Source organism: Mugil cephalus, chromosome 8 (genome assembly GCF_022458985.1).
Source record: "Mugil cephalus isolate CIBA_MC_2020 chromosome 8, CIBA_Mcephalus_1.1, whole genome shotgun sequence".
Taxonomy (NCBI): domain Eukaryota; kingdom Metazoa; phylum Chordata; class Actinopteri; order Mugiliformes; family Mugilidae; genus Mugil; species Mugil cephalus.
The window spans coordinates 12,257,250-12,283,380 of record NC_061777.1 but is presented as its reverse complement, the minus strand read 5'-3'; the positions used below and the strand labels follow the sequence as shown (position 1 = coordinate 12,283,380).

Here is a 26,131-nt window from a genome sequence, read left to right as displayed (position 1 = left end):
CTCCAGCAGCTGAATCGATAATGCTGCTAAGGATTAGTACTCCCCTGACACCAGGTGGGCTGCGGAAAAAAAAACCTCTGAAATCATTTAGATCCATCTTCTTTATCTTTATGGGCTCCTTCACAGTCGATACACACTGTAACTTCATGAACATGAGGAATAATGGATTACACAGGCATCTTGTGTGTGAGTGTTGTTTAAGGAATGCGGCTCCACTTTTTATTTTACCAATGAAAGAAAGCATCTAAATAATGAATAATAATGGAGTTCACTATGTTTAACCTCACTGTTTCTCCACAGTAAAAGAGCCCGGAGTATTCTGTCGGTGTTCTTTACATTAGTTAGCAAGTGCTTGGGGGTTCCAATACTCAGCTGTACTACACAAAGCAAGAGAGTCTATGATCAGTAGTCATTTATTTTCTGCCTGTGAGCAACAAACCACTGACTCCAGCTGAGGCTAACTACACTAATCAGCCTCTGATTGAGTTTGTGTTTCCCCAATCTGTTCTGTTCTCTGATTTTCTGTCCCCTCAAAGGTAATCTAACCCACTCTCACCTAACTGTCCACCTGTCTTTCCATTACATCAGCCGTGTGTTTTTTTGTTGTTGTTGTTGTTGTTGTTGTTTTCTAAATACAACAAAAAAGCTCCCCCCAAAAGTGTTCGCAAGACTCCCATGTATGGCTGTTAAATGCACATAAATACATAAAAGAATATGGACATCTAATTGTGGCTTTACTAAAGGTCAGACACATAGTATTTTGGTATTTGGTTTGACATTGTTTTCTTGCAATTGTTGTCTTATAATCAACTTTAATATCTGTTGTGAACGTTCCCTCTACGCTTCCAGTCCTCCACACTTGATTTCTCCACATCATCTTATAGAGGGTATGCATTGACATCCCTTCCCCCCTGGGGACGCACCCCCTGAGTGGCAAAAACGTAGCGAAATTTCAGTTTCAGTTAGTTCATTTCTGTTATGATAAATGTAGCTAAATAAAAGTTGCTAAGGCTAAGAGTTTCACTGAGCAGTGAGGATGACGAGAAGCGATCAGATATGTTTAGTTTATTGTTTTATTGTTATTTATTGTTGGAACTGAAATAGTTACTGTCAGCTGTAACTACGCCAAAACAAAACATCAACAAACTTATCTGACAGCCCTCCAGGACATAATTTAAGAAGTAACTTTTGGTATGATTTCATAATAAAATACAGCATAAATCAATATTACCTGACACAAAATATGAACCACAACACCAGGTTTCTGTGTCTGGACTCCAGTTGTTTCTTCTAATGCAGCGATCCATTTACTTCTCTTTTCTTTAGCTTTCGGGAGCCTGTAAAAATGTATCTCTGACTGCTTTTTCAGATCTGCTGATACAGCTCTTCCCCACTGTTTTAAAATTCGTTTTACAGTTTAGACGCTATTAAAGCCTAAACTAATGCAGCTAATCTTCACTAGGGCTGGGCGTATCGATCTAGATATCAATAATATCGATAATAAGGCCAGTATCGGTCTCGGATCGATACTAGCGTGACGAGATCGATACTTTTGTTACAGTTTCTCTTCTATACGTCCAGCAAATTACTCATCACAGAGTTCCTGCAAGCTCAGTTTCTCTCCAAGTCTGTGCACGTCTGTGCTTCTCCATCCTCCCCTGTAGTAAAAGGTGGATGTGGACAGAGTTTGACACTCAGATCACAGCAGTGTCGGGACTCGGAAGAGAAGACAATTACTCGGGATGCAGACCCACTTGTGTGGTGGAGAATGAATGAGCCAACATTTACCTCTCTGAGCAGTTTTCCTATTCATTATTACATTGATGCCTTTGTTTACTTTCAATTGACTTTGTTACTGACTTTATTTCCCATTGTTGTTGTGTTGTGTACATTGTTCTATTTATAGTTTTGTTACATTGTTCCTTTTTCTTATTTTGCACTAATGACTTTTTTTTGTAAAACAAATGTGTGTAGTAAAAGGGGAATTACTTCAATTTTATACTGTTAATTTTTTTTTCTATATTGCAATTAATTAAGAAAAACTGGTTCATTTGCCTAAATATTTGTCGTGTATTTTATCATTATCATAATCAACTAACCAAAAGTAAAATTGTTATTCAATGATCATGACATTTCAAGAAAATGTATCAGTATCTAGCCATGTATTTATTTGGTATCGGATCGATATGAAGACTCCTAATCTCCATGCTCATCTGTCACTTTTTGCCACTCAGTGGCCGTAACCTTGGAAACTTCCGCTTGCTGTGACGTCACATGCATACCCTCAGTTAGTGAGAAGCACTAGCTACGCTCCATTGAAGATGCACAGGAAGCCGCTTGAGTGAGCCAAAAGTGCTGAACATCAAACTCTAGAGCCAACTCATGTAAATTAATACCATTAATGTTATGCCTTCTGTTGTCTGTCGTGAAACAGGTCAGGTAACAACAGGCGTAGTTCATCACATAATGATACATACTGATATTGCCGAGCTAGTTCTGTTCCTTTCCTGCCAGTGTGTCCATGCTTTCTCAGGTGCCACCTTGTTTATTGCGGAACATATTTGTTGTCGTAGTCATGCGAGATGCGTTTTTATGTGGTGTAAAATTCAATTTCACATTTGATGAAATAACATTAGCAACTTATGTAGCTAACTCACAGGCTTTGAGTGAAACCAGTAAAGCCTTATTCAAAAAAAAATGCAAATGCTAACCCAACAAAGCAGCAATCCAAACACGGGTTTCTGTCATTTCACCTCAGTGTTATCTGTCTCCTCCAGACCCCCGGTAGAGGACATCCAGACGGTGCTGAGCCCAGTGGTGAGTTGTGGACCTCCAGGAGCCCTTCTGACCAGACCGGTGATTCTCACCATCCACCACTGCGCTGACAATGTCCAGGAAGACTGGCTCATACAGCTGAAGAACCAACTGGCTATGGGAGAATGGGAGGTGTGTGTCAAACACCGTGTCCTGTCTGTGTGTGTCTGTGTGTGTGTGTGTTTACTGTATATGTCGCACTGCTTTAATGTGCTGCTTTTGAATCGCTCTGTTCTGTCACTTTGTTCCCAGTGAACAGTGGCTAATTTAAATTGCAGACACTTGCAGATTACATGCAGCTATGTAGTGCAAACAGAAAGAAGTCTGTAAAAAAAAATAATGACACACACGCACACAGTCACAACTAAGAGATTAATATATAGACGTGAACACAACACACACAGAGATAATATGCACGTGCGTGGAAGCGCAACCTTAACTGCACACACACGCACTTTGCATGCGGTGAGGGAGGTTGACGAAAAGCAAGAAAAGGAGAGAACATTTGGTAAACAGAAAGTGCCTACAGGCTAATAGACAAGTAGGGGGTTGAAAACTCCTATCAGAGGCAATTTGTTATGCTTCTGCCATCCTCCTCTTCTCTCATCTCTCTTCTTATGTTTCCATCCCTCCCTTTTTTCCCCCTGCCCTTCTCTTTCTACCTCCTCCCGTGTCTCTCGGCATGAAGTCTCTACCTCAGCAATCTATTGTGTGTGCGCGTGTGACACTCGGTTTGCGCGCAAGCATGTGTGTGTCCTTGTGTGTGGGTGTGGGTGATAAGGCTGTCTTGCAGCATCACTGTGTCTACAAGGCCCCCGTATGCTGTCTTCTGTTGCTTATCACAGCTCAACACAATGTCTCTGCACAATTAGCCATGCATAAGATTCTCGCTGTGTGCGTCTTTGTGTGTCCGCACGCGTGTGTGTGTGTGAGTGAGAGAGAGAGAGAGGAAGAAGCACCGAAAGGTTTTTGCTCAGAGTGGGTAAAGACAAGAAAAATGAAAAGTGGAATTTCATCAGGAAGTCGATTTGTTTTTCTCTTATTGCGGTAGAACATCCATTTCCCATCAGAAAGTTTTCCCCAAAAACAGGGAGAGGAAGGTAATTGAATTCCCCTCATATCAGGGGAGAGCAGCCACGGTTGTGATTACCAGTAATAACAGATTCATACCATATTGCTTTCCTACCTCTTTATATTGATTCAGCTCATCTGTAGGAACACAACTCCGCATGAACTGTGATTCGGAACTCAATATTTTTATCACACGCATGTGTGTGTTTATCAAGTCGTGGGGGCCAGTTTTTCATGGATTACCAATGTTTTGTAGTAGCTTTGTCATTTTAGGGCCCCTTTTCTAAATGAGTTTGTCTTCTGTGTGTTGCAATCCAGAGGCATGGGCACACACGTCTCACACAAACACACAACGTGCATTGATCTAAAGGTAATAGAAAGCTTTACATTTGGGGTTTGGGAAAGGTTCCAGTTTTAAAATCAACTGTCATCATTTGGCATTGATGTTAAAAAGCTACTAGGTCCAGTTTCACACTGATCAGGCATAACATTATGACCACCTTCCTAATATTTTGTAGGTCTCCCTTGTCTCTTCAAAACAGTTGTGACTCATCAGAGAATGGAGGGTACTGTGGTTCCCGTGCATCCCACAAATACTTGATCAGTTTGGGATCTAGGGAATATTTGTGCGTTATTGTGTGTGTGTGTGTGTGTGTGTGTGTGTGTGCCTAGTAAAATCGACATGAATGTCAGGTCCAAATGTTTCCCTGCAGAACATTGTATTGTCACAAGACGGTCAGTGTTATTCACTTCCCATGTCAGCGGTCATAATGTTATGCCTGTTTGGTGTAGACACCTGCACAACCAACTGCAGATTCCTTTGCCGCAATGAAAACTCAGACAGACATCCTCCCTCAAACCAAAGAACCGTATGGATTTATGGTAACTACGCGAGCTGCAAAAATGACAGGCCCTCCAGCCAGCAGATAATCATGGTAGGATTGGACACACTTTACAGACAACAGCTCAGAACAAATGTAATCCTTGGGAACACCTAAGTTTACTTCCAAAACTCATATGTGCAATTAGGCATGGATTTAGTCATGTTCAGTGTCATGAACACACTCTTTTATTGTCTTATTCAAAATACCCAAGAGCAAAACATTTACAGTCGACTTTTTCCTATTAAAAATAATCCTGTATAGTTAGCAGGGCTCTCTGCACATGACTCTTGCGATTACGCTGAACAATACCTGTTTATAGCAATGGAATGCATCTGGCATAGACCGCAACCTTACTTACTCATGGACTGTTTGCACTAGTGGAAATTGGCTCCCAGTGCAAGTCCAGTTGTGGTATGCTAACAGACAGCTTGTGGCTTGACGCCCGTGTTTTCTTAAGTAAAGCCTGTGTCCAAATAATGGCCGGGTTTTAACAATAGCGGTTTGCGTGAGCAAACCAAAGCCTGGTTAAACAGAGAAAACAAAATTAACTTAACAGTGTTTATTTGTCAGTAGAACACGGCTGTGTCCTTCTCAGCTCTATTTGTGCGGATCATACTGTTAAGAGATGTAGTTTAATTAAGACATGCGTTTTCTGTTTGGGTTTTAATGCTAATGAAATCCAGCATTTTATGTAGGTGTTTTAATGAATAAAACCCCATCACAGAAAGGCAATAATGTCCATGAATCGAATAGACTGAATGTTGAACAAGTCCAATATACCGCTCTCCCATGCCTCCCAGCATGTCCGCCTGAAAATGTGACTTTTTGTGTTTCTGTGGTCCCCACAGGATGTGGTCGTAGTGGGAGAGGAAAACTTCACCACCCCCTGCTATGTGCAGATGGACTCGGAGGCATGTCACATTCTAACCGAGACTCTGGGGACTTACTGCCTGGTGGGACAGTCAATCGGCAAAGCAGCCGCCAAGAGGCTCAAACTGGCTGTTTTTGGGCCCGTCTCCTGCACAACTTTGGACTATCACATCAGGGTCTATTGCCTGGATGACACTCAAGATGCACTCAAGGTAAAGTATTGAAACTAACTATTTTAAGCCCAGTGACAATATATTTGCATTATGTGGATTATATACAGTATTCATGTACAGCACGCCAAATTTTTCTAATCCTCCGAACAGGGAATATGTGTGATATTTTAGGCAGTGCATTGTTGTGTTCTTTGATCCTGTGAGGGATTTGTTCTCTCTAGGACCACCCATACTAAAGCACCTCCCTCTTAATTTGCATTTGAAACATACATGCATTATGTCTTATAAAGCATTGTACGGAGTCATAAACAGAGGAGTCTTCACCTCTAGTCTTCTGGAAATGAGCAGAGAATCGGTAAACAGAGCGGGGTCAGGCAATGTCAAAATAACAATGCTTTAGAATTTAAACAAATGCACTGGAGGGACCATCTGATACGGGAGATTAACATTGGTAATTTATGCGTGCAGCGATAAATCAAGTGTCGGCGTGTCGCACAGCCGTGCACGCGCTTGCACAAACATGGGCACACACTCTGTTTAACCAGTTCAAACAAGCAGTTGTTGGTTAAAAACAAAGTTCAGAGGTGGACTTTTTAATGATGGAAACTTTGTGTTGTATAATTGACTGGTTGGCGTTTCACGGGGGGACGTCTCCTGGGTGTATCTACAGTTGCGCTGCTTTGCACAAAGTGCTTGTGAAGAAGCAATTGATTGTTTTGAAAAGGGTGTAGGAGGCATCTGAAGTTGTACTGTTGACTCATCATAGCAAAGAGAGTGCGCGTGTTCTCACTAGAAATTTAAGAACCTATTAATACTGTATGTAGATCCTATGTTTACAGTTGTGCACACTTGCACCTCGTGAAATATATTATTAAATCATCCGTAGTGTAATTTTCCTTCTTAAAGTGGAAAAATACATCAGAACAGTTTTACATGTTTGAAATATCAAAGATCAGAGATCAAAGATCAAAACCCCATAATAACAAGTACATTGTATTGCCCTTTGAATCTGTGGTGGGATAGAAGTTTTGTTGTCTTGTAAAACTCCAAAAGGATGATGATGTGAGGCGATGGAAGAATATCTGACTTAAGTTTGCGTGTGTTAGTTTCGTAAGTAGCACAGTGCTTTAAGGTCATACCAGCAAAGTAAGTTCATTTTACGGTCTTACATTAAAGATATGCTTCGTTTCTTTTTATATATCTCACAACAGCACCGCATTGACTGGCATTGCATTATTAATCAAGGTTTTTATTGAGCCTCTTAATGTGTCTTTTCAGTTTTGCCCAGCCAGCAGAGCTAAGTTTTGGTCTAATTCAGGGAATGCAACTACGGAGATGTGAAAACTTTCATGTGTTCCAAGCGTTTGACGTTTAATTGTCTACAGTAATTATGCGGGATAAGGGCTCTTTTACAATCTCAAAAGTAAAATGGTTCATTGGGAGAGATAAAGCAGAAGCACCCTTGCAAAAAAAAAAAAAAACTTTTTCCTCTATTTGGGGCCTTTTGTGTAGGAGGTTCTTCAGATGGAGACCCAGATGGGAGGGAAACTTCTGGATGAGCCAAAGACTTTGAACTTTAAAGACAGCACGCATAATCTGAGACTGTCGATCCACGACGTGCCACACACGCACTGGAAGAGCAAACTCATCGCAAAATATCAGGTGAGAGGAGCACACGTATGCATGCGTGTATACACTCTGACACTTTACAAGGTATCCGATACAGTCAGTGCTTTTGCAGTTCTGCATATTAAGATTCATATCCTCATAACAATTAACAACACGAAAGCATGACCTAAAAAACATTACGTGGTCAGCTTTTAAATAAGATTCGAATGGCCGCTGTTTGCACCCACCGGGGCTGGACGTATAATCGTGAAAGTAGCAAAGAAGCTCAACATACATGTTACAGGGACTCCTTTTAACCCCTTCCCGTAATCCTTTTCTAAACCTAACCAAGCAGTTGCGTAAAACTAAGCAAAAACAATAGCTGAAAATGAAATAATAATCCGAAAAGGAATAATAGGACAACTGCTTTAAAAAGTAATGTCCAACACAAGACGCGAGCCCAAGTGGGTGAAAGTTTGGACTCACATTTCATACATTTCATTTCTACAAGCAATCGCACATGCTGTTTTGGGAGTCGCTGGTAAAATCTATCTTCTTTCTGTTGTTTATGTATGAGAACATGCTGATTTTATCTGAACCATACACACAGGACATGGTTGAGAAATGTTTTAACCCGTGAGGTTGCGGGCCCCAAAAACATGTCATATCTGTCTGTGCATGCTCCAGGAGATCCCCTTCTACCAGGTGTGGAGTGGCGGTCAGAGAACTCTTCACTGCACCTTCACTCTTGAGAGACTGAGCCCCGCCACCACAGAGATCAGCTGTAAGCTGTGTGTACGGCAGGTTGAAGGGGAAGGACAGATCTTTCAGCTCAGCAACACACTGGAGGAGGTACGTTTGTAGAAGCTGACTGTGCATGCACTGAAACTACTCTTAAGTCGACCGAACAAGATAAAAGTGCAGGAGACAACTTTTGCACACGTTGGCTGAGGGTCGATTGAAATAATACACGCTAAAGCCTAATTTATAGTACTGCACTGACCTGCGCACGGATCCTCTCCTGGAGCTGTGTGAGACCCGTGCGCTTGTCGGTCTGGCTCGCTCGCTCTGTAACAACTCCTCCCTAGTGCTACTCGACTTTAAACAACGGCAGCTGAAACGTTTGCAGAACTTTTGCCGAACCCGAGTCATAATGTTTGTATCTCCAAATCTCCCCAGTTAAGCGTACCGATTCTTTATTGATCCAAAACAAATCAATACGAAATACGCGGAGATGGAGAAGCAGCCAGAAATACTAAAGCGGAAACACGCTGCTGACAAGCTGTAGCGCATTGTTACATTTCTGGGGAGGTGCACGTCAGCTCTAAAGTCTGTATAGGTGCCTGTATTAACTCGGGAGCCTCTTCGTCAATTAAGCATAAATTGCAGGTAAGACGTACTGAACACGCACAGATAGAGAGTGAGAGAAGAACTCATTTTCCGTCCTTCTTCTAATGTCTACATTCCCGTATTCCTGAACCAAAGGTCCTAAAGTCACCAACTTTTTTCTCCATCTGTCAGGCAGCCAGGGTTCCTGCTATGGTTCTGTGACTCTGTTCAATCATTCATACCGGGGCTAAAGGTCACGCAATACGAGTGGAATAACTTGTCTTTGATTTTGCTCGGCCATGTAACCACACCGTCCCTGGATGTGTGTTAGTGTGTGTCTTCGTGTGAAAGGTTTGGGTCAGAGGCCAGACAGTTATTTTGGAGTGTCACAGCTTCTAGGGTCAGGGGTAAGAGCATCATCCTTTTTTATTTTATTTTATTTTATTTTTAACCCTTATACAACCAGGTGACTTAACAAAGAGTGATAGATTTTCTGTAACGACACATGGAGGAGCATATGCAGTAGAGGAGTCTTCACGCCTCCAGCAAAATGTGAAAATGAGAATGACAGTCAAAATGTGCACCTTAGAAAAAAAATATCACTTTACTGCCATCAAGATATACAGTATGTCTGACTGATGTCAGACTTTTGAAACCAAACTGATTAAGATGTACTGTCAGGGATTCTGCACCTTTACTAAATATAAATGAACAAACTTTTAATTAAATGTAATCTAATCTATGTAAAAAAAAAAAAAAAAAAAAAGGATTTCACTTATTGCGCGTTGCGCATTAAGTGAAATACTGTAGACCCTGAACCAGCCAGTAGCGTTGAGCGGTGGAATGTAAAACAGGTTTAAAGTGTTGATTAATTTAAGGGAGATGTCCCTTTGCATCAGTCATTGAGTCTCCTGCAAGCAGAGAGCTTTCTCCTGTAAATTGGGGCTAAGTAGATGCAGTAAATAGTAATCACTCACATCAACATCGGCAGTTGTTGTTTCCCTCTGCCAAGCCACATTCATTACGCCGCTGCCTCCTTTCAGCCCGGGAGTGGCAGATTAATGGGATGAGGGTTCAGAAAGAGACGGAGATAGACGGCGAGGGGAGGGCTAGGGAGCAGATTTTTGTGTATGTTTCGCACTTGTATTAATTAGGAGACTCATGTGCAATTAGTCACACCAAGGGCAAGTAGCGGAGCGGCGAGCGGAATAAGTGCCAAAAGGACCAAGATAGAGATGTATTTGAAACGGACGAATAAAGAACTGAGTTTACCCATTGTTGCTCACATGGATGCGCAACATGAACCATTTCAGAATATTTTAGGCATTTCTAATACATAATCAATAAAAAACATTTATGCTCTCCTGCCCCCGCTGCAGATCGTGTACTGCAAAAACAAATGATTTAACCAAGAATCGACCCGTTTTTCTTGTGTCTTTTTAGGAGGTCCAGTGCATAGACACATCCCTGATGGACCCTGCAAGCAATATCACAACTTTAGTGGGGCCCAATGCCTTCCGCATTCCCTTATCCATCAGACAGAAGTTATGCGGCAGTCTGGATGCACCGCAGACCAGAGGCAATGACTGGAGGATGCTTGCCCACAAACTCAACCTGGCCAGGTGACACATGCATTTGTTTAGCGTATGCTTCTCTCGTTGTTTGCTCGTTGGTTTGATTTAAATCCTCTCTTACCTCCCAGCAGCGTGAAATGAGTCCGTTAAATCAAATAGTGCAGTTCAGTTAAAATGAAGATTTGATATTTGAGCTCCCAAGACCCGAGCTTTAGTTTGGTGTGCATTTTTAATTTCTCTGAGGTATTTGGGATTGGTAAGACCTAAGAATGTCCCTATATGTGGACACGGGGACTATTTCTCTGTATATCACACAAAAGTCACCAATGTGTAACAATACATAAAACTTATTATTATTTAAATACCTTGGAAAGAATTGCAAACAATGAAATCCCAACGTCCTCAAACGAGTACTTGCTAATTAGCGATGCTGTAGCTCGTAACTATTGACAGAATTTGTTAAATTTGTGCGTCATATCAAACTACAAAAGTTAAAAGCATAAACAAGTTTCAACCGTAGATGAGGTTTTGTACCTTTTCCACTTTTGTCAAGCGACCAGCTGAAGAATGAACCAGCCCTGTTCTGACACTGACTTGCGTATGGACCTTTACCACTAGATGGCAGACCAAAGCATCCACTCATGAGGACAACAGGTTTAAATGAAAACTTAACGACCACATATGAGGACACAGGGTCTCAGGAGGTTAAGAGGCAGAATTACTTGAATCATATTAATTGTGTGTGACAGTCAGCTGTTATAGTCAAACGGGTTTTCTGCAAAAATAATTCGTAAATAAATGAATGACGTGGTCGCTCTGTTTGTAGTTCAGTATTTTTAACCTGCAGCCCTGCAAGATGAGTGCAGCGCTGCTGGAAATAATAAAGTGACAGTAAATCTGCATTTGACTCACAGGAAACATCTTTAGAGTCTCTGTCTGCAGATGTGCGTCTACACGATTCAGCCTGCTTCATTTGCTGATTCAGAGTTTCATTTACCAGCAGAGCCAGATATTGAGAGGATAATTGGGCACAAGTGCACATCATTGTCCCAACAGGCAGTCGGATCACGAAGCCCCAAACATTCTCGATCAGTGGGTGAACAGCTAGCCAAATTGTTGTTTACTTCCACATTTCTTCTAAAAGGTGCGATTCAAAAGGCCCGTAAAACGTTCCGACGATGCAACGTCATCTTTTATCCTCTCTGCTCTCGTAACTGCAACGTCATGCCTGCTTGCCTCACACTTTGCCGTCACAGCCTATCCTCACAAAACGCATAAACAGTATATAAATGAGGAAACCGAATCCGTACCCAGTGTGACACAAACATTTGCACAGCTTTAAAAGAAACAGTCTGACACACATGAAAAAAGGTGGATGTCAGGCACCGGGCTCACTTAACAGTGGGATACTCCTTATCATCCGCTGCAGACAGACAGTCGCAGACACAGAGAGGCGAGACAGAGAGGAAGATGGAAAGAAATTAAATTTGTTGCATTAGATGTTCTGAATAAGAGGAAATGTGTACGAAGAGAAACTTACAGAGAGTGTCGAGGACGTGGCGCACATGTCTGCGGTTCTGTTTAAACAGAACCAGAATGTGCCAACAGTACAATCACAGGATTTACAGAAGAACAGAGAGTCTCATTTTTACTCCCGAGAGACTCAAACCTGATGGCTTTTGTACTTCAAAGCAGCGCCGAGATCTTTGTCACAGATGGCTCAGCGTCAGACTTTTCCTCTGCAACCGTTGCGCACTTAACACTTGACATCTGCAGTACTTCCCAGCTGAGTTGTTGGCACAGTTTTATGTTTAAATGCATTTTTTTTTTAACAAAAACAACCTAAACCTACATAATGGTAGGTTTCAGTCAGGTTATCATTCTTTTGCACATTCCCTCATGTGGTATTGAATGATCATTTTACATTATAGTTAGTTCTTCTTCAGACTATCTGTTTTCTTATCACCATCTTTTTTTATATCATTTTGCCGCATCAGTGCAATTTTACACACTTCCAGTTTGACTTCTTAAATACATGTTTAAAACCCTGTGATTCTGCAGCGTGCCTGTGTCCTTATAAATGACTTTCTTATCATGAAGTGCTTCAGTGGTATTGTATTTACCGTATGGGATCAGCAAAGTATATTCATTCTCTCCGTGATTTTTCGTTTTCCAGGTACCTGAACTACTTCGCCACCAAGTCCAGTCCAACAGGTGTGATCCTGGATCTCTGGGAGGCCCAACACTTCCCGGATGGAGACCTAAATGAATTGGCTGCAGTGCTGGAAGAAATGGGTCGCCATGACAGTAACCTCGCCTCCATGACAACGGAACACTGACGAAGCGCCGCGGTTACCATGACAGTGACAGAAATCTCCAGATCATTATACGTGAATTCTCCACGGTTGATACTGCAGCAAGGGCAATGAACAAATTAGACGGGAGCAAAAGAAAAGTTGTCTCCATGGTGACTGAGCACTGCTTAAATACCACGGCAGTCGTGCCGACAGGGTTACGCATAGAGGTGCTGGTGCTGGAACTATGTATGTATCTTTGTGTGTGTGTGTGTAATTGCAAGATGTTGCAGCAGTGCCGTGCGTGACAGAAAGGATGAAAAGGAGAGATAACCCTACCTAACTATCAGGAACAAACAAAACATACACACGCCTAAAAAAATAATAATAATAAAAAAAATATATATAGAAAGAAAACCAGTGTCTATAGTAACACCAGTTGTTCTTGCTCTTACTTTCATTCGGGAACAAAGAAACAAAGAAACAAAGACCACTGAAGAAAATAGTTTTTTTTTTCTAAAAAAAAAGAAAAAAAGGAGCTGACCTTGAAAACCTCTAAGAAAGGAGCAGATTGATAAAGGGAGAGAAGGTAAACTGATTACACAGGAGTGGGAGAAAGGTAGATTGAGGAAGAGGAGAGTGAGTTAAAGACTCTGTGGAGACGTGAGAGCAAACACGGAGAAGTTAAACTGATTACAGGAGAGAGGGAGGACGCAAACGCAAAATGATGAAAGCGGCGATCATCCGGATGGAAAAGGGATGATGAGAGGGGAGATAAAAGGGAGGGGGTGGGTGGGGGGGCTCTCCTCTTTGCGAGCCTTTGGCTGTACGTGTTTACCAGTACAGTTTGTTGTCTTTATATCGTTTCTTAGGGAACGCTCTACGTATTCTGCTGTCCATATGAGTGGATCATTTCAGAGTTCGCTACGCGGTGAATTTCACTGCAGGGTCCTGTCCAGAAACAAGCCAGAGATGACTAGTTTGATTTTCGTTTAAATGTGTTAATGCGTTTAAATACACGGAGATCGAATAACATGCCTTTAATTTTACTTTAAAAAGCCAATCCAAAGAAATATGCTCTCCCGAGGGATGCAAGTATTATTGGTTGTTTTTTTTTAGTTGTAGTTAAATATACTTTTGAATTTGTGCATTAAATTATATTTAAGACTTAATATAATCAGAAAAAGTGTCTTAAAATGCCGAACTGTTAGTTGCCATGCACAGTACGCAATGCAATGTACTCAAAAAAAAAAAAAAAATGTAAATAAAGGACTCAGCCGCGCTCCTGAAGCTACAAAAACATCAGCTAAAATGAAGCGTCCTCATGCTATCTGTCATAATTCTGCTGCATTGTTCCTTGGCAAAGAGATGTTGTTAGGTAATCGTGCAGACGGAGGATATCTCCAATCTCCAGTCTCGCCTGAGCATTTGGTTAACCAAAACCTCTAATCCTGCAGCAGTCTCTCTCTCAGCTATACCGCTTGGCTTGTTTGTGGACGGGCTCTGATTCAAACACAAAAAAAAGAAGAGAGAGAGAGAGAAAGCAGAAATGGAGAAACCAGAAGTGAAAAGGTAGAAAAAAGGTAACATACAAAGTACCAGAGTATTATGCGATAGTGAATTAAAAACAGCTGATATCGCCCCTTACCGCCAAATGTACCCGATATACCGATTCTATCGATCTTATGTTATTTTAGTACAGTATATTTACAGTATATTTCTGTCATATTTTCCGTGTCCCTTCATTATAAGATGTCAGTCATGTTATCTGCCATTGGGCCACGTGTGATTCGTGATCACCGCTGTGACTTCGCTGGTCACTAGCACCATCCAGTGGCCTTTGAAAAACAATGTGTTTTTTTTGTTTGTTTTTTGTTGTTGCTGTTGGTTTTTGTCTGAAATGTGTAAATACATGATTATCATGTTCATCCTAATGACCTCGTATTACCGTAATATTTGTTTGTGTTCATTGGTCATTATTATTTACATTAACATTACTATTATTATTATTTCTTTTGCCATTTTAATGTGTTAATAGGTGTGAACTCTATAGTTTGTGTGCGTGGATGTGTGTGTGAAGGGAGGGGAAGGGGGGGGGTTGATCTGCTAGATGAGTTCTTTGCCCTTTTTCCTTAAACCGTTCCGTGTCCGCAGTTAACATTCCAACTCACCACGTATTTGTTGAAAAAAAAAGAAAAAAAAAAGTTGCAAATCAGAGTTGAAAAAAGAAAAAAAATCATCGACATACCTGAAATGGGCCTGTGTAAAATGAAGTGTAATATATTTGTGTTTTTGCAGAGCAACATTGTTGAATCAAGGCTGGCTTTCAAATGTATGCACTGACTCGGGTCAACAGTGTCTGATAAAAAAAAAAAAAAAAAAAAAAAAAAAAAAAAATTGAAAAGAAAAGAAAAAAAAATGGTGTAACTTTAATCTCCCAGCTCCCCAAGGGAAGCCTTATTTTTAGTGACTTTTGCATAGTGGTCAGAACGCCCCTGGGGACACGTTCACCATGTAAAGGACAACGTTCAGTTCAGGAAATGCATGTGAAATATGGAAGAATTGGGAGTGAAGATATTTCTGTTACGGAGAGACGCCATATGAAACTGAACATCAGGTATGTAGAGGAGATACAGAGGAGGTTATTGTTTTTAAAAAAAAATAAATACGTTAACACAGGCTGAGGTTAACACCGGTACAAAAGGTTAGACCTTTACCAGATTACGTCTGGTGTCTGTCCACACAAGGAGGAAACCTTGAGACATTGATTTTTCACATTGATTTTTCTTCCTTTGTTCAGCTTTATGATTCCGACCTCTTGTATCGGTGGGAAAAAAAATAAAAATAAATAAATCAGATGTAACGGATGCGGAGGCCTCAAAGTATGTATGTTGTGATTTTTGCAAGGGAAAGGTGCGGCCACCGTCGTGGACGTTCACGTACGTTTCCAGATGGAAAAATTAGTCAAAAAAAAAAAAAAGGAAGAGATGCGGAAACTTACACGAGGATAAAAGCCTAAAAACGTCGTCAGACATCTGGTGTTTCCGGAAAAAAAACCCAAAGGTCATGACACAACTTCGCTTTCATACAATTTGATCATCGACATTTCAGGCTATTTGAAGGCTCAATTCACAGTCATACAAAATTTTTAAGTGATAAAAAAAAAAAAAAGAAACTACCAGTTTACCAGCGGGGACGGACTCTCTGTTGCATGATGGCGTTGAAATGAAAAAGGGAGAAAAAATGGAGCGCGTGCAGGCCTCCAGATGATCCTTTCATGATGTGAAAACGAAGACAGCAGCAAGATATCAAAGCGTGTAAAAAAAAATATTTTCTATCTTAACAGTATGTACAGTTGTGTACTGTCGGCTATATTTGGCGAATTTCAGAATATAAGAGCAGAGCAGTTAAATAGTTTGTAAGTTTCAAGTTTTATTTTGTAATCTTTTTGTTTCATGTCAGTTCCTTTCCTTTTTTGTAAAAGCGGTGTCTACTATGCAAACTTGGCATTGGTTATCATGATAGAAGTCTGTAACTAGAGCTGTCCTTGTAAGTGCATTTTGATTTTACTATCAGGAGTGATTTGATTTGATTAGTGTGGGATAGTGTTGGTCCATTTTAGCTAATTCTGGCACGCTTATCTTGAGTCTTGCTCAATCTCGCTGAATGCTTGCCTCTCTATCTCCTCTAATTGTTTTCTGTACAAAGTGTAAGAAAGAATTTTTAAGACAATTAATAAATTATATTTATAAGCAATGCTGAATATGTGTAGCGCGTTTGGTGTTTTTCCACACTTGTTGCATATGTATATATATATGTATCCACCACTGCCTGTGCACTAGAAGAAAGAGAATACCAGGAATATGTCTGTTTTGGTCTGCAGTACTTATTTTTTATTCTTTTCTGTGAAATTGATGCTTCCAGACTCAATAAGTAGTTGGATAAAGTAGCCTGAAGGGGAGAAAATTGAAAGTGATTATGGTGTCACTGTTTAACATGCTGCGTGCTCAACAGCACTGGTGGGTTGTTAATGAGGCGTGTCACTTTCTTCTCTTTTTTTTTCTTTGAAAAGAAAGAAAGAACGGAGACCGTGCTCGCAGCTAAAAAAAAAAAAAGACGTCGGGTGGCGTCGGCACTGCGCCCCGTTCAGCCACCACAAACTGTGCGTCAGCCACGTGGATGAGTGAAACACTTTTATTGGGGGAATGTTCAACCTCTGACTCGAGAAAAACACCGCTTTCTCTCACAGACAACTACAGCAGGTACAGATTAAATAAGGCACAACACCCAAAAGGAAAGAAAGGGCATTTAAAGCACAACAAATCTGTCACACCAAAAAAAAAAAAAAAATCCTCAGACGGAGACAAGTGCTCCATAATTTTAGTTGACAGACAAAATATGAAACCTGTGAAGGGGAGTTTATGAAGTTTTTTTACTAAGGAGATCCAACTTAAAGGCGATGTTAACGGGCGCTTCTGTGACTGCAGGCCACTGTGGAAGACCTAACAGCCTGCTAACTGTGAGGATGAAAGCTGTGTGGATCTACTTAACCATTTCATGCTGAGGCTTGCGAGGCTAACTAGAGTTTCTTGCTGGGAGAATTTAAATTAACAGAAAAACTTGGACGATCTAAGTCGAAAGATGACTTGGTTTCACTGTGACCGCTGCAAATGTAAGAGGAAACCCGTGGAAAAACAAATAATAATGTTACGTAACACTCTTGGTGTGATAGTTTGGGGACAGCTGAGGTGGTTGTTTTCTTGGACCACATTTAACTGTGTTTCTGGTCCCCGAGCTTAAATCATCAGCGTTGCTATGGTAGTATGTGATTGAGAATGCCTGAATGATAGCAATCCCCCATGATGAACAACTTGTGATATCCCTAAACTAGCGCAATTCCACACATTTATGATACACCACTACATCGCCAACAAGAAGTCACCAACACAGCAAGTGTAAGGCAGTCCTGCAGTCGCCGTGTACCCTCTTTAGAGGGCACTGTCCTGCTCCAATCGTCCCACTACTGCCAGGCCTCCTCTTCTCAGGCAGGTTTCGTCTTCCGTCGGAGGGCAAGGACACACGGAGGCCTGTTCAGAGCCTCAGTTGAGGATTTATTTGGACATATAAACTTTATTTTTCACATATAGCCTTAAAGAGTTTGAGTCTTACATTGAAAATGCACTTGACCAACTTCCATTAGCCCGTCACAACTCAAAAATACACATATACTTATTCTTCAGTGTCTACAAACAATATCACCATAAACAAACATCTTAAAGCCTCAAAATGCTTTTTTTTTTTTTCTTCTGTCACACAGTGTCAGTTCTTGTAACCAAAGACAATCGGTTTAAGAGCGACAAAAAACGAAACAAAAAAAACAAATGTGTTCAGTCCAATTATAGCATAAAGCCAGTAGTGGGGTGATCGTGTTTAGAAAGGAAGTGTTATGCTGCAATGGCAGATTGCCTTGAGGCACACCCCTTCAGTTCTATGAATCAGACCTTCATCTACAGGTAGAGAGCTTTCACAGAAAGCAGTGATATAGTATTCCACTCAATGGTCAGTAGCCTGTTTGCATATCACTGCCGCTACAGTGCCACGTCAAACTCAGTCTCTTGCTTCAAGGCCTTTGGAGCACGTGAACAGGAACCTATGTGTTTAAAGTCTTCACACTAGTCTGAAATAAAACTGCCTCACCTTCTTACGGTGAACACAGCAGGGCCACGTAAGACCTGATTGTTTTAAGGGAACTTGTGTTGCAGAGTTCTGGGCGTTTGGACTCAAAGACTGCGATCATGTGATCTCCTAAGTGTTCTTCTTTCTTCCTGTCCCTCCTCCTTTTGCCAGAAAAAACAAAAAAAAAGAAAGAAAGAAAGAAAGAAACGTCTGAGCCAGAGCCAGTGTGATTTGTTAGTGCCCTTTCTACGCGTGAAAACCCACACCTGGCGCTGCCCTCTCACAGCTTGATGTCCTGTGATTCAGACATTTTGGCAAGTGTCTTTTTGACCCGTAGGGTTGTGAGGCGGGAGGCTGGGCTGTGGGCCCAGCATTCTGTCATCAGCTTCCCCATCTGCCTCAAACACTGAGGAGAGAGATTCGTGTTACAGAGGTCATTCATTTGCTCGAGTTTGTCGATGCACAGGATATTTTTGTCGCATGTTTTTACCTCATCGCTGGTCCATCGATTAGGAAAGGACGGTCGCAGTTTCTTAATGCAGACCACCTCCCTCATGTCTTCGTACGAAGGGTCCGTAGGAACTAACTCATGGTACGGTAACTGATACTCCTCAAGGATTCCTGCAGGGAACAAAGGGGAGGGAAAAACACACTGTTCAGGTGCAATCCTTCCTTTTAGGAAGGCAATAGAGGCAAAATCTATTTACAGCGGTTACCTCCCGAGACGCAACGTCGAGCGATCTCCCACAGGATGAGGCCGAAGCTGTACATGTCGGCCATGATGTACGACTGAAAGTGACTCCTGTTCAGAGTCTCGTCCAGAACCTCTGGAGGCATGTAACGCTTTGTTCCAACTCTGGTGTTGGGAGGGATGTCTACCTCATTTGTGTCACTGCAGAGTCAGCATTTTAAGTTAAAGATGATTCAGTTATCTAGTTATCAACATCTCATCAGAAATCACACTAAACGAGACTCACTCCTGACACACTCACCTGATAAACTTAACAGCGAGCCCGAGGTCCGCTATGCAGCAGGTTCCATTTCTTTTAACCAGTATGTTCTTGCTCTTCAGATCCCTGTGAGCAATGGCAGGTTTGCCCTGGGTGCCGAAGATCTCTGTGTGGAGGTGACAGAGCCCTGATGCAGAGGAGTAGGCCAGTCGCAGCATGGCTTTATTGTCTAGAGTGGTTGATTTGAGGTAGTCGTACAAAGATCCATTTTCATGGTAGTCAGTGATTAGGTAGAGTTGGGTCCAAGAGCCGGTTCCTTTAATATCTGCTGCTATGAAACCTGTGAATGGAGTGGTTGGAGGATGAAGAGAGGTGGACTTTAACAAGTGGGGAGTTACTGTAATTTTCTGTTCCGCGTAGGTGCTTTTAAATTTATCCATCCAAGAGAGAGCTCTTTCAGGTTTATACTTTTTTTTTCTTTTTCTTCAGGGACCCTGGTTTGAGCATGTACGCTGTGTCAAAGGAGGGCATTATGAATTTTTGTAGTGTTTTCATTCACCAGTGCTAGTAGAGATTCATCTAGAACTTAAGTACAAAACCACCAGAAATACAGTTTATTTTAACCTTGTCAACCAAGAAAAATATCTCATCATGCTTAAGGGAAAACATTTTGCCACTGATTATTCTATCACTTTAATGGTAAATTAAGACAACTGACTTCCGAATGCAGTTAAATGCATTTGCGCAGTCACGCTAACAATTCAGGCTCAATGTCTAAATGTTTTCACTTGTTATAGATTCATAGATAAAGTTTTTATAGTGCAACTTTAATTTTAGGATGCACAACCACCAGCTCAGCCCGCGTACAGTTTCGCCGGATGCAACAGTGGACATGATGGGCATTAAGTCTGATCCTGCGGTATCCACCGTGGAAGGCTGCATTATGCATCACAGCCTCCGGCCCAACTTCTAGTTTACTACGAATGATCTCTTGCCCCGCTACTTAATTAAAATGCATCCTGTGCCGTTTAATTACGCCGGCTTTGATCTGAAGTCTGTTGTTGTCTACTTGAGAATTTGCTGTGGTTCACAGTCTCTCTATAATTGATCTGTTTTGGCGCTGAGTGCTGTGTGTTTAAATCATTATCAGCTTTTTTTTTTTTTTTTTTTTTACCACAAACCTCAGGTATATAACTCCATCCATCGGGAACACCAATCTCTCATTAACATGTAGTGAATCCATATATGTATCCAAAGTCAATAAATCCATTTATAGTTTAAAATTGATTAGGATTAGTACTGTTATAAATAAATAAATGCTTTTAATCACCTGCCCCTTCAAATGAAACATTCCCAAAGCCAACAAACACAGACATGCACAGACACAAGAGTTGTGAAGCAGGGTGACCACAGAGGGAAGAAGCCAGACCTACCCAGTATGTTCTCGTGTCTCATCAGGACGGTCTGGTAGATTTCAGTCTCTCTGAACCAACTGGCCTCCTCAGTGGTGAAGAAAACTTTGACAGCCACCTTTTCTCCCCTCCACCTGCCCATCCACACCTCCCCGTACCTGCCCTTGCCTATCTGCTTCACCATCTGAATCTGCTTGGCGATCGTTCTCTGGACCTGAGGAGGAGGGAGAAGACAGGAAGCGATCAGCTAAGGTTTAGGTTGATCTGATCCCGCCTTGTGTGTATGGATTGTGTTTCAGCACATTGGTCATACCGCTGTAATAGAATAATGATAGTGATCTGATTTAATAAGACGGATATAGTGCATGAGATATCCAGTAATATCTGGTATTTCGTTTCTCAAGACATAACACTCAAAACCTAATCAAGTAGAACCCACTGCCCTAATGTCCACATATTGAGCCTCCATGAGGAATCTTTTTGATTTAACAGGTGCTTAGATGCAGTGCGTGTATCTCACCAATAGAGGGAGCCCTGAGCCTGAGCCAGAGCTTTGTGATTGCTCTATTAGGTCCTTCAGAGATTCTCCAGGTGGAATATAGGTCTCATCCTGCTCTAAACCGATGGTATACCGTGGACGGGACTCTTGTCGTTTATACCTGTAAGGGAGCATTTTTCAGAACATAAAACAATCACTGTGTGTACAGTTTGACTGGTTGATTGTTAGGTGTAATCCAAAAGGCGTTGGATAAAGGCAACTGGACTTGTAGAATTTTCTTTCTTTTCTATTCTACAAATCCAGTTGCCTTTATTCAACGCCTTTTGGATTACCATGACATGGATGACTGAGAACCTTCACAGACATTGTTAGGTGTAATTACCTGAAGTAGCAGAATAAAATAATGCCAGCCAAAATAAGGCTGCACACAGCGACCGAAATCAACAAAGCCATGTGGTGGATCTTCCCGTCTACGTAGACTAGAGAGAAGAGGGTGGGGGAAAAAAGGAGAAAACGTCAGAAAAGTTTCAAATAATCATCGCTCATGTTTGCCTTTTCAAAGCGTCCCCGTCACATGTCTCGGATGTGATGTGTGGAATGAGTGGGACATTCTCGAGGAAACACAAGAAACTTGACATGAGACATGATGCAAACAACCAAATTTCTGAAAGTACAAATTTGAGAAAATCACCAAAAACAATCACAGTCACCTTTTCCAGTCCACTTGGAACTAATGGCGTGCGGTAAGCTGTGTACAAATCATATTTCACTCATCAATTTTTCATTTTCTTCTGGCACACAGTTTTATCCCCCGAGGCCCCAGTCAACAGCGAGAGGAAGGCCTCTTGCCTAGTCGATGAATTCTCCTCCTGATCCCCTATGATAAGGTTTCAGATTGATGACTCAACCGCCAGTGTCTGCAGGGTGTTGCGATTTCCCTGGGAATCTAGGCTTACTGTCCCTCAAACACACAAAACACACACACACACAGAGTATAGTGTTGTGCACAGGAGGAGAGACCCTTGTCCTCTCTTGACACTCAGTAGCTTTGGCTGCTTCAGGACTGTTTGACAGAAACTCTCTGACACCGCCTCCCCACACTTGAGCCTTTCTGTCACTCGCTGACAGTGTCGTGACATCTGTATCTTTGAATCCTGTGTGGCGCAACACCATTGCTGACAGTTACTGAGTCCTATCCTATGTCCTGATCAACTGGAGGACGAGTGGCGTTTTCAAAACCTTCTCACGTTTTATCGGGAAGAAGGAGAGGATGAGAGAGGGCCCGCGAACTTACGCGGTGGTTTGGGCGGTGGCAGCGTGGGATGCAGGTTCCTGTTGCAGTAATCTTCGCCTTTACAGCACTCTATTGACCTTCTTTGACGCGAGTTCCCCGTGTCCTGGAACAAATGCAAATGCATATTAATTCCATCAAAGCTCCATCAAAATAACGAAAAATACGACCACAAGTACTGTTTTGATCTGGGTTTAATTTCCTGTTTTATTCATATAATACTGATTATTTCACATACCTTCTTGTAATTAAAAAAAGATTTTATGGTTTATTATATCACAACTCACCCTACACTGAAACTCTGCTCCGGCCAGCGCCAGGCAACCCGCAGTCTGGACCGGTGTCCCTCTTTCCTCCTCCACCATGGTAAAACAGTATCCATCGGTCCTGGAAAAGCAGATTTTGATAAAACAACTACTAATAAAATATACGAATACGAAAAAAAAAAAGTGTTTTTATCAAGTGAACTTACCTGCATGTGTTATTGTTACTGTTATTGGTGGAAAAATTATCAGGGCAGTAGGGATAACAGTGACACCACAGGAGTCTTTGAGAGGACGAAGCAGGAACTGTGCTGCCAAAACTCTCCTTCCCGCTCTCTCCAGTCTCCTTACTGGATGCTCTTAGCAGCATACTGTCCAGTATGTTGCCTGTAAAACAGACAGAAGGAGAAAAAAAAAAGAAATTTAGCTGGTGAAGATGTTCAACTCACACAGGTTTCTATATTCACGCATATGTATGTATACAGCGATCTGGCGTAACATTATGACAACTGACAGGTGTCGTGTAAAACGGTTTAGGAACAATTACAAAAAACAACTGACCTGGCCTCCAAATTCCCTAGATCCCAAATTGATCAAGTATCTGTGGGATGCACAGAGACCCTTCCCATCAACCCATAGGACCCAAAGGACCTCCATTAACAACACCCCCAGAAGGCCCATGTCCATTCTCTGATGGACTGCTTTGGAGGCACAAGAGACACCTACGTAATATTAGGAAGGTGGTCATAAAGTTATGCCTGATCGGCGTTGGTAGAATCAAGGGGGGCAATTTTAAGTGTTATAAAATAAATGAATTTCCAATATAAACATATGTCCAGTATATATAAATATGTAACAATGCAGGGAAAAGGATCAACAGTAAAAGAAAGAGAAGTTTCATGGATTTTATTTGACACGATTTAACACACTTCAACCCAAAAGGCCGGTCGACTTACTGAGACTGAATTAAACACTGAAATATAACTAAAGACAAAATAGACAATAAAAGCCTGTAACACGGAGGGAAAACATAAAAGCAAACTTTTCAAGAACAACTGACGCAATGAAACGTGTCGTCTCACAGCAGATTTTCTTTAGTCTCACAACCGATACATCTCCTAAGAACCAGAACGAAACCGTTGTATTCCCTCATCCGATTTCAAAAGGACACCTGTTTGTCACTTGAGGGGGGGAGGAAAGGATCGCGGAAGTGTCTTTCCTTCACGGCTTTTAAGATGTTCATTCATTCCAGCTTGATCATTGAGACCAGATGCTGAACAGCTGCGAGCGGAGATGGTCCAAGACAAGCACGAGCCTTTTCTTCCCTAAAATAAACCACGAGCAGATACCAAATCTGCTCTCCTACCCCGTCTTTCAGGCCTCTGAGTGAAAGAAAAAGAAAAAAAAAATCACAAAAACAGCAGCTAATAAAAGGGCCTGATTGCTCACTCTTACAGAATGTTCAAAATCACCCTACACTGGAAAGTCTGCTGGGGGGAAGAATCAACAACTGCACACACCTGTTGTGAATCAGAACAGACTAAATGTATTTGTTTTTTTTTTGTTTTTTTGTCTTTGGGTTTAGTTTGTTGTTAAAAACACTGATCTAGCCACACACATGGGGTAACCATAACCAGACAACCTTGTGACATCATGTCTAAGGCGTTTACTTCAAAAGTGTCTAAAATCTCTGGTTAATGGTAAAGCTAATAGAAAGCTTTCCATTTAGAGGTTGGGTAAGGTTCTAGTTTTAAAATCAGCTTTCATCATTTGGCATTGATGTTAAAAAACTTCTACCAGTTTCACACCGTTCAGGCATAGCACTATGACTGCTTTCCGAATATTGTGTAGGTGTTGTTTGTGCCTACGAAACAGATAGTCGATCAGTTTGGGATCTAGTGACTTTGGAGGCCAGCTCTACATGTTCTTCATGGGTTTTTTTTTTTAGTTGTTCCTAAAGTGTTTTTGTGTGAAGGAGTGTCATTGCTATGGGATGGGGGTGCCTGGTCTGGTCAACATCCACACAAATGTCAAACCCAAACTTTTCCCAGCAGAACATTGTGAACATTATCACAAGATTGTCAACATTATTTACTTCTCCTGTCAGTAGTTTTAATGTTGTGGCTGTATTTTACTAAAGGTATAAACTCTAAGAAATTAAGGCAATGTCTTATTTAGATATACAGCCATTATTGTCGTGGACAGGATGTTTTTATGGAATATATTTTGTACTAGCTAGCCTAATATTAATATTTAGATGGTATCTGTTGTGTAGTATCTAGGCTAATGCTAACATAAAGGACCTCTGTATTCAGTATATTGGGGGTTGATCAATGATCTTTCATGTTTTGTTTTGTTTTTTGCTTTTTCATTTGACTCAAGCTGAACAGATGAAGTGGCCCTTTGACAAAGTGGAGACCTGTCCAGCACCCCGCCTCTCGCCATTCGTTACAGAAAATGAATGAATGAATGAATAAACAGATGAAGTGCCCGAATACACACATATTCATTAAAAGATCTGTACGAAAAGCAGATCTGCGTGATGTTGAAAACGCTCGATCTTGATCTGACTTTCACTTTGTGTCGCACTTCTGTTAGTTGACATTCCTCGTCCAGTATAAACAAAAACTTTAAGTGGCATTTAGCCCGGCGACTTAGGTTACATTTAATGCCATTAGAGAGATTAAAGGGGTTTCCACTTATATTTCATCTAAACGCTTTGACTTTTCATCCTTTGTGTAACGATCCCAGAACAAACGACGTCAAATGGGTGTCGTGGTTGTGCTCGTTCGTCGGATTCATGCTGACAAAATTCAAATAAGCGCCGACAATCGCTGTAAAAAGCCCCTCTGATATGAGCTGACATTTCTTTTACATCCCGGAGCCCGTCGAGCGCCACGTCCTAATTTGTTCGCCTTTCTTTCATCGATAAGGACGTGCGTGGAGAATCGAAATAAGGTGGCACATCTTTTCCAAAGCAGCCCTTCCGCACGAAGACAGAAAAATCCATGAAGACAGGTTCACAAAACGCCGGGTTTCATTTGCCTGAGGCGGAATATCAATTAAAAAAAAAAAATTAAAAAATACTGACAAACTCAAACAGTTATACGCATTCGTCATCCGGCGCTTCTCTTTCCACACGTCCCTCTTGTACACACAGATAATGTGTTGACAATACTGCAAGAGAGGGACGGTGGGGTTTAAAGGGGTCACATTAACAATTGACCGATTTGAGAGAAAGGGAGCGAGGCAGAGTAGGAGGGGAGAAGAATGGGGGATTAACAAACGAGAAGTGACAGAGCTGCGGGGAACTGGTGGGCAGTTTAGCAGCACACAGAGGGGACAGAGCAGAGGCCACTGGCCTTTTCCACCCTTTCTCTCACTCTGCCCGCCTCCCTCCCATCACTCCATCCCACTCCCTAA

The 26,131-nt window shown here is 41.6% G+C and overlaps 2 protein-coding genes across 4 annotated transcripts in view; one reads left to right on the top strand and one right to left on the bottom strand.

The window, feature by feature from the left end:
- Positions 1–16,380, top strand: part of LOC125012653 (netrin receptor UNC5C-like) — a 185,698-nt gene extending 169,318 nt beyond the window's left edge. For both annotated transcript variants that reach the window (XM_047592728.1, XM_047592727.1), the window contains 6 exons: positions 2,778–2,946; positions 5,618–5,851; positions 7,325–7,474; positions 8,108–8,272; positions 10,193–10,371; positions 12,500–16,380. In XM_047592728.1, the coding sequence (XP_047448684.1) occupies positions 2,778–2,946; positions 5,618–5,851; positions 7,325–7,474; positions 8,108–8,272; positions 10,193–10,371; positions 12,500–12,662 (1,060 nt within the window). In that variant the 3' untranslated portion in view covers positions 12,663–16,380. The remainder of the gene's footprint in view (positions 1–2,777; positions 2,947–5,617; positions 5,852–7,324; positions 7,475–8,107; positions 8,273–10,192; positions 10,372–12,499) is intronic.
- A 417-nt stretch (positions 16,381–16,797) lies between these two features.
- The window catches only part of bmpr1ba (bone morphogenetic protein receptor, type IBa), a 63,020-nt gene continuing 53,686 nt past the window's right edge, over positions 16,798–26,131 (bottom strand). For both annotated transcript variants that reach the window (XM_047592729.1, XM_047592730.1), the window contains 10 exons: positions 22,918–23,095; positions 22,733–22,832; positions 22,449–22,551; positions 21,537–21,633; positions 21,176–21,314; positions 20,677–20,869; positions 19,286–19,583; positions 19,010–19,185; positions 18,784–18,914; positions 16,798–18,699 (listed from right to left, as the gene is read on the bottom strand). In XM_047592729.1, coding sequence (XP_047448685.1) covers positions 18,574–18,699; positions 18,784–18,914; positions 19,010–19,185; positions 19,286–19,583; positions 20,677–20,869; positions 21,176–21,314; positions 21,537–21,633; positions 22,449–22,551; positions 22,733–22,832; positions 22,918–23,095 — 1,541 coding nt within the window. In that variant the 3' untranslated portion in view covers positions 16,798–18,573. The remainder of the gene's footprint in view (positions 18,700–18,783; positions 18,915–19,009; positions 19,186–19,285; positions 19,584–20,676; positions 20,870–21,175; positions 21,315–21,536; positions 21,634–22,448; positions 22,552–22,732; positions 22,833–22,917; positions 23,096–26,131) is intronic.